This window comes from Juglans microcarpa x Juglans regia, chromosome 6D (assembly GCF_004785595.1).
Source record: "Juglans microcarpa x Juglans regia isolate MS1-56 chromosome 6D, Jm3101_v1.0, whole genome shotgun sequence".
NCBI classification, from domain to species: Eukaryota; Viridiplantae; Streptophyta; class Magnoliopsida; order Fagales; family Juglandaceae; genus Juglans; species Juglans microcarpa x Juglans regia.
The window spans coordinates 8,928,493-8,937,639 of record NC_054604.1 but is presented as its reverse complement, the minus strand read 5'-3'; the positions used below and the strand labels follow the sequence as shown (position 1 = coordinate 8,937,639).

Here is a 9,147-nt window from a genome sequence, read left to right as displayed (position 1 = left end):
ACCTATTCAATTCATCTTTAAATCTAAACGATATCTTTTAATATCTCAAAATTTTATAAATAATAATAAAATATAAAAAATAAGACCAAAATAGACCCTTACGACCCAAATAGCAATGGCGGTCAAAACTTAGATTTTTCTTTTTTTTATGGGATTAATTCAGTTTAGGTGTGTTTATTTTACTATCGATTGGAAAATTGAATTGTCATGTCCTTTGTTGGAAGGGTGAAAGAGGGATTTAACCTAGGTCCTCATTAAAGTTCAGTTATTTTTATTTCTTGTTTTTTTTTTAACTTCAATTAGTTTTTTATTTTATTTTATATCATTTTTAAAAATATTCTAAAAAACTAATTTGTTTAGCGAATGATATATGAGGTTAGCATTTCTAACAATATTGATAATATTGAAATATCGAATGAAGAATTAATTTGATGGATCTTAAGTCATAAAGAGGTTGAATTAAAAATTAGAGGAATGGAAGTACTTGAATTTCGGAAGATAAATACTTTAACTATAAAAGAATTATATAAAAATAATTTTATAAATTAACGTGTTATAATAAGATTCGTCAAATTGTAAAATTATTTTTATTATAAAATAGATTTAATGGATCACATAAAACTATATCAATTTATAAAATTATTTTATGTAATCTTTTTATATGTAAAATAATTCTCATTTGGGAAATAATGCTAGACAAGAACGAATAAAATAAACCTAAAAAAACAACTAAAAGAAACAAAAATTATATAAAGTGGAGAAAGGTATTTATTTTGGTAAAGCGTTTAGACCGTTAGATTGAAACTCGTGCAAGATGTACGGTTGAAAGCTCATCCCCATCATCACGATTTGGTTGACCATGACACCAGTCGGTCATATAGCCAAACCCTGGAAAACTTTCTTTACACCTTCGCATCCCTGCCAAATCTCAAACAGCCGTGAAGCAGATCACCCCCAAGAACCGAAATTAATTCAATTTCCGAGCACCCAATGGCCCAAAACGCAAAACCCACAGGCATTCTAGATTCTCTGGGCGAAGAGATTATCAGAATCATAGCACCAGTCTCAATCTGCATGTTCATGGTGGTCATTTTGGTCTCTGTCCTCGAATCAAATTCTTCATCTTCCACTTCAGCATCGGTCAACTCCATAGCCACCATTGCATATGCTGAAACCGGTTCGGACTCTTCCTGGGATAAATTCGTAGGTGCCCTTTTGAATTCCCTTGTGTTTGTGGCTGTTGTCACTGTTGTCACATTTATTTTGGTTCTCCTTTTCTACCTCAGATGCACTAAGTTCTTGAAACTCTACATGGGTTTTTCTGCCTTTGTTGTTTTGGGATTCATGGGTGGTGAAATTGCATTGTTCCTGATTGAAGATTTTAGTATTCCTGTTGACTCTATTACGTTTATGGTGGCTTTGTTTAATTTTGCCGTTGTGGGTGTTTTGGCTGTTTTCATGTCAAAAATGGCAATTATTGTGACACAAGCCTACTTAGTTGTTATTGGGATGTTGGTTGCTTATTGGTTTACTCAATTGCCTGAATGGACTACTTGGGTGCTATTGGTTGCCATGGCATTGTATGATCTTGCTGCAGTTCTGTTGCCAGTTGGGCCCCTAAGGCTCTTGGTGGAGCTTGCAATATCAAGGGATGAGGATATCCCAGCATTGGTGTATGAGGCTCGGCCGGTAACTTATAACGACTCAGGTGCAGTGGGTCAAGTAGCACAGAGAAGAGTATGGAGAGATAGGAGCTGTGAGAATTCAGATCATGAGTCAATCAATAATCCAAACGCAAATTCCGTGTTTGTTGAGAATTTGGATTCCAGGTCAAACTCCACCTCGAATGCCAGTGTTGTTCCGGATTCAAGTACAGAATCTAATACCTTAGTTAGTGGCCACAATGATGCTACATTGGTTAGAACTGAAGAAGGTTGGGTTCCAGAGAGGGACGCAGAGCTATCTGCACCATTAATTGACCCTAGAATGAACATTCAGCCACAGCAATCAGAACTTGAAGGAATTGGGTTGGGGTCTTCTGGTGCAATCAAACTGGGGTTGGGTGACTTCATCTTCTACAGTGTATTGGTTGGTAGGGCAGCCATGTATGATTTTATGACAGTGTATGCTTGTTATCTTGCAATTATAGCTGGTCTTGGAATCACTTTGGCACTCTTGGCACTATATCAGAAAGCTTTGCCAGCTCTTCCTGTGTCAATAGCATTGGGTGTATTGTTCTATGTCTTGACTCGGTTTTTACTTGAAGTTTTTGTTGTGGAATGTTCTTTGAACCTCTTGATGTTCTGAATATAAACCACATTGTAAAAGTTTGCTACTCAGTCACACAATATATAGCATTGGAAAGTTTGTTGTGTGATTTCCTTTTATGTTTTAACTTAAATTTGCTCCTTCCCACAATTGATTGCTCATTATTTTTTAGTTTGGTTTCAATTTGATGGCAAGTGATTCTGACAAGATATATTTGCTTGAGCCTGGGATTCTCTGATTTGACACTTTGTTTTGTAACTTAAGATTTTGCATTCTGTAGGAAAGAACCGAAAATAAGATACACTCTAACTTAGGGGAATTTGGTGAAATGTAAGCTGGTTTCTGGTTAAATAAGTCAATATGGGACACAGGTTGGAAGACAGAAGGTTGCAAAGTGAAATCCTGATTGGTTGGAAACTGGAAACTGAGGTTGGTTGCACTATTGATCAAAGAGGAGGTGTTTGAAACGGTTACATGGCTAACAAGTGTAGTGGTGCTAGCTTGTAAGTGACTCATGCTTTCATTGACTACATGCAGCAGGTGCAGTGCGTGCAGCATGGATGCAGAATTACTAAAGAACAAGATTCTGTCTAGGAATTTGGACTAGGATTTGTGTCTATCTTGCTTGTTGCTAGTTTGCTTATTCTTAGGAACTCTTTATTATGTTAGTAGTGGGAGTCCAATCAGTATCCGTATTATTAGCAGGTTGCTTTTCATTTACCTCCTGTTTCAGAGAGCATATATGGTCCAAAATCGCTCGCTGCTTTTCTACCTTTGGGTGGCCATAATTCCCAGAAAGTTGCCACTCTCTTGTTGTTCCTATTTTCTCAATCATTGTGTCCACATGAAATCGAGAATGAGAATAGCTCTTGATCGAAATCGATATATTCCGATTCCATAGAAATGCTATTCCTCCATTCCTTCAGTCTGCTTGAATACAATCAGAAAACCCAAGATGAATTTCAATCTTTCTGCATGATTAGAACTCAGTTAGGCTTCCATCAAGAAGACCACATTGGCAACCTCCATCGTACAAGTTGATGAAGAGCGGGAACTCCCTGTGGGTGGAAAGATTCACTTTGTGCATGTCTGAAGTTTTGTGGCAACAGTTGGATCAATGGATAAAGCAAGCTTTGGAAATGTACAGAAACAACTTCATAAAAAGAGGAAGTACTGCCACAATTATTGGGTAAACAAGCAAATGAGGAGATTATAAATGGTTGGCTGACCTATCAAAAAAATAAAAAATAAATGGTTGGCTGGAGAAGGTGGAGATAATGTGGAGTCAAAGATCCAAAGCTCTATGGCTCATTGAGGGGGACCAAAACACTCTGGTTTTTCCACACAAGGCCTCACACAAAAGGAAGAAAAATCAAATAAAAAGGATTGGATACTCAAATGCTTCATGGTATGAGGGAAAACATAACGGCTGAGGAAATAGTAAGTTATTACGGGAATTTTGTTTTCTTCATCTGGGCCTCAAGATTGTTTTAGGAGGTTCTTAATTCACTGGAGATTCTTGCGACGACAAGAATGAATGAAGATATTCTCAGAGCAGGGCTGGAACAAGTAGAGCACTTTAATTGGAATAGGCAAATGCAAATAAAATCAGTCAAATGGCTAATATTGGACCAAAATGTGCTACATTGGAATTGGATTAGGCAAGTGCTGATAATAGTAACTTTGAGGTATAGTAATTCTCTGCCTTCAGGCATATTTGATTGGTAACTATAGCTTAACTTTAGGTTGTGTTTGGATAGTGAGGTATTTTCAAGTATTCTGTAAATAATAGTGAAAAAGTAATGATAGAATATTAAATAGTAATGAAAAGTAAGTGAAAATTAATAATAAAATAATTAACAATAGTGAGGTGCTCAGTACCCAAACTAGTCTAAATGTATTGTTTAATATTTTCTTCCGTCCAGAAATACTCTCTTCCCTCCATTTTTCCTCTCTGTTTCTACTCGTTGCTTTTTCCCTCGGTTTCTTTCTCTCGCGTTGGACTTTATCTTTGTTTCCCATCGTCTTTTCTCTCCGTTTCCCCCTCGTTTCCTTTTCCCTTTTGCTCTCTTGTCATTTCCAGCCCAAAGAAGCATCACTTCGCAGGTTTCCTTCCCCCTTGTTTCCTTAAAATCCACCATTTCTTTCAGTTTCAGAAAAACATTCCCATTTCTCTTCTGCCCAGCTCTCACCCTCTCTCTGCCTCTATGACTCTTTGGTCGGATCCTGTAATTTCTTCTTCACTGACTACGGTTAGGGTCAGGAGGTTTATACGTTTACAACCTTTTGTTCACCACCTTTTTTTATTCACTTCTGGGTTTTCGTTTTTTTGGAAGTTACTAAGGTGGGCGTTTGTTAACTGGATCTGGGAGATTCACTGTTGTTTGCTTTTCTGATTCTGTATTAATTTTGAGTTTTTGTGAGTGGTGGATTAATATTGAGCTGAATGTGGGCTTTCAATGTGGCTCTTAATTTACTTGTTTCTTTTTCTATATGCTTGAACAACGCTTGAATTTGTGGAATTCTTTGTTAATTTTGGTGAAGTCCAGTATTTGAAGTGAGCTCCTTAGGATTTTTTTCTTTTAAATTTTTTTACAACAATTCTGCTTCAAATTTGTGTTTCTGTTTTTGAGTTAAGTAAGGCTTTTAGGATTTGTGGGGTTGGGGGTTTGAAAATCATCAGTCTCTGATACCACTTGTTTGAGCTCTGCAACTCCAGCAGTCTTCAATATTTCAGGTAAAAATGAAAAGAAGAACATTTCTTGCCAATTCTGTTCAGTATCGTTATTAACATCATGTAGCACCCCTTCTCATAGATCAGGAATATCAAATACATTAATAACATAATGCCCAGTAAAGAAATTCGAGATCATAAAAAAAATCTTATTATTGATTCATAAAACTAACTTATCATAATAGAGTTTCATAATACAAAAGCTAAAACATACAAATAACATAAATTATTTCTATGTATCAAAATCCTTTATTCAACTGCCTAATCATAACTAGACCCATGTGGTACTAACAATTATTCAAGGTCTAAGTCTCTGGAAGGATAATCTACTCATGGCACTCCTATTCTGAGTCCATGCAATCTTCATCTGGGATATTAAAACATAGAAATAGAGAAATGAATGAGTAATAGCACATTATATTGTAAACTTTTTTTTTGATAAGTAAGCACATTATATTGTAAACTTAACTTTAGGTTAACATTAGACTCAATTTTGAAAACTTACATCGTCATACATACACAGCATATAGATCTCGTTAATAACATAAGCGGAATAAAACATAATTATGGCAATACATGGTAACATGGATGCACGAATGATTGACTCCATGCATTTCCTATCATTCGTGCATAACTTATTCATCTTGTCTTTCCCTTACTTAGTGGCCATCATAACATACGCGCATTGGTCCAATTGTTGTTGACTACATAAATCATATGGTGGTCCACTCTTAGGTCCGTGGCACTGCATAATCATAGCCTAATTCATATGGTGATCCACGATTAGGTCTGTGGCCCCACATAAATCATATCATGGTAGATGATGAATCACGCTTAGGTCCATGTCACCAAATACATCATAGCATACTTACGGTGGACCACGCTTAAGTCCGTGACTTGCACATCTACATATAACATAAGACCAATTTTAAAACTTATCATATATAACTTCTTACTTATCTTTTCTTATCCTATCATGATTCATGTTAACTTCATGGCTTTCGTGGCGTGTAATACTCATATGCATGACATGACATTAAATATGGCATATTGACATAAGCTTTATATGACATAACATTACATAAGCTCTGCATAACCTAATCTAAGCATTTCACAACAAAACTAAGTATTACATGGCATAAGTGTTATTTTCACAGGGACTTAGTTTATGATTAAGACATTTGAATCAATTTGTAACACCCATTCTTGTAGGTACAGAATGTTACTTACATTTGTAGAGTAATGCCAGGTAAAAAGATTCCACATCATAAAATAAAATTCTAAAATCCTAATGAATAACCGGGCGTTATATAATGTACTCCAATCCTTTCCAGCACGTCGAAATATCTCGGACTCATCAGGGTGCACATTGCCTCTTGTGGTTGGTGCCATTCTAAACTAATATCACACAATACAATTCATGCAAATAAGCAAGTAATAATACAAATATTTAATCAATCACACAATCAATCGAGAACATGGCAACAAGCATCAAACATGGTAGTAAATAAATTCTCTTGAACTCTCGAGCTGGCCAGCCGTCATCCTAGATATTTTCTTCCTAGAGTCATTTCTTCTAAAAGTTTACAGAATCTCTCGATCTGGGCTCTGAAACCAATTTGTAACACCCCTTCTCATAGGCATGGAATGTTACGTACATTTGTAGCGTAATGTCCATTGTCCGGTAAAGAGATTCCACATCATAAAATAAAATTCTAAAACCGTAATGAATTACCGGGTGTTACACATCATCTTTTGTAGTTTTATAACAATGGGACTTAGATAGGGCCCTTTCTTATTCATAGTAAGGTAGGTTGTTATTATTATTGTTATGATGATGATGATGATAGCACCGATAAAAAAAACAATGATAATAATGATAGCATGTTGTTTTTATTCTTGTAGCTATTGTTTTAGTTGTTTGTGAAATTAATGAATCTTATTCCCTGTATTTGGTGTTATATTTTTCCTAAGTTGGGACTAAGAAACTCAAAATTTTCAATGAACCTAAAGCTACTATTTAATAGAAGCCAGTAACTTCACCCTGAACCGAAAAGCAAAAATTTAATTTCTTTAATGTTTCTTTTGATATACGGATTATGCTATGAATTTTTATTTTTTATTTTTATTTTTTTGCTTTTACCAATGAGGCCTCATATCTTTGTTGAAGTTATTCAAGTGCGTTTGAGTTCAGCAGTAAGATCTATTTTCAGTAATTGAGAACAAAGTTCAAAATATGTTTTTTGTTCCTTTTTCTGTAATCCCCTCTCCCTACCCTCAGCTGGATTATTGCACCAGACTATTTCAAGTTTAGGAGATGGGGTGAATTAAACTTCGAGGTGCTCCTATGGGGTTTGCAAGTTATCCAAGCTTGACATCTTGTATTCAATTTTATGGGCTAGAAGCCATTGCTAGAGCTGTTGGTTGTTTTGTGTATGATACAGAAGAATGTTTGCCTGAGTTGGGTTCTTAATTGGGTAATGAGTTGTGGTTTCTATTGTGTCATCTAATTGAGCTAACTGATTTGGTGTAATTACAGGAATTGATTAATTATGTTTGTTGTCACCCATGGTCAATTTGAGATTTGGTTGAATTATGTGATTATTGCCAGTGTTGGATTGATGTAATTATTTGGTTGAATTGGTGCAATTAGATGAAATAATTTTTTTTTGTCTCTAGTGTAGGATTGATGTAATTATTTTTTCCAGTCTTTTCCCTCATCAAGTCAGTGGCCTGGAATCATTTTTTTCCGGTCTTTCCCTCATTAGTTTTATGAAATCAATTCTTTAGCCCCGTTTGGATTGTGACATGAGATGTGATGGTTTTAGATGAGTTGAATAAAATATTGTTAGAATATTATTTTTTAATATTATTATTATTTTGAGATTTAGAAAAGTTGAATTGTTTATTATATTTTGTATGAAAATTTGGAAAAGTTATAATGATGAGATGAGATGAGTTGAGAGCACTTCTCAATCCAAATGGGACCTTATGGTGGGTTTAGATACACAAAACATTTCATCTCATCTCATTTCATCATTACAACTTTCCCAAATTCTCATATAAAAATATAATAAATAATTCAACTTTTTCAAATTCTAAAATAAAAATAATACTAAAAAATTATATTCTAATAATATTTTATTCAACTTTTAACAAAACATCTCATCTCATATGTACTGTCTATCCAAACCCACCCTTAGTCTTTCCCATAATCATTATTTTTTGTCTTTAGACCTCGTTTGGATGGTGAGATGAGATGAAATGATCTGTGAATAGTAATAAAATGATTTGTGAATAGTAGTAAAATGATTTGAGTTATAATGTTTTATGAGATTTTGGGAAAGAAGAGAAAGTTCGAATAAAAATATTATAAAGTTAAAAATATTGTTAGAATATAATTTTTTAATATATATCTTTTTTTTGTTTTGGGAATTTGAAAAAATTGAACTGTTTTTTGTGTTTTATGTGAAAGTTTGAAAAATTTGTAATGATTAGGTAATGAATAGATGAAAAAGTTGAACATTTGAAATTGAAAAATGTTTGTATTTGTAGTGTTTGAATGTTGAGATGGGATATGATGAGAGCATCTTACTGCAAATGGGCCTGTCTTTCCCTCATCAAGTCAGTGGCGTGGAATTTGCAACACTGCATTCTTGGTCTGCACATAGATCATACAAAAACAAGTTTACAAACTAACATGTCATGATGCATTACATCATATAGTAGGTTTCATATCAAACCACATCATTATATAAACTTCATTTTATAAAATCTGTGTAGATTTTAATACTTCCCCCCTAAAACTTTGATCTTTTATAATTTTGCCCCTTACTGGATTTTCCAGTTCTGCCCCTGGCTCAGAGCATTTAAGCACAGATGAATCCCACAATGGTAAATGTGTGTGTTAGTAGCCTCTGAAGTTGTGATTGTCTCATTTTTTGTCCAAATTACCGTGAATGAACTTCCTTATAGTCCAAAACATTTTCTAGTCTTGCTTTTAGCAACATTTGCTGGTCACCATTAGCAGAAACACCCAGCTCAACTGAGTGTGAATTCACCCTAATTATCGGCTTAACGTTTCCAACTATTCGAAACCTGATCACTGATGTTGCTGCTTCATTTGGCATCACCCCCAAAATGGA

General features: G+C 34.7%; 1 protein-coding gene across 1 annotated transcript; it reads left to right on the top strand.

Annotated features, from left to right (window-relative positions):
* The first annotated feature begins 857 nt into the window (after window positions 1–857).
* On the top strand, window positions 858–2,377 carry LOC121235306 (presenilin-like protein At2g29900). Its single transcript, XM_041131643.1, has one exon. It carries the CDS (start codon window positions 991–993, stop codon window positions 2,305–2,307), a length of 1,317 nt encoding a protein of 438 aa, XP_040987577.1. The 5' UTR covers window positions 858–990; the 3' UTR covers window positions 2,308–2,377.
* Window positions 2,378–9,147: the final 6,770 nt, after the last annotated feature.

Bases quoted from the DNA above. Each gene is read 5' to 3' on its own strand.
- LOC121235306 (XM_041131643.1), top strand. From the start codon at position 991: ATGGCCCAAAACGCAAAACCCACAGGCATTCTAGATTCTCTGGGCGAA.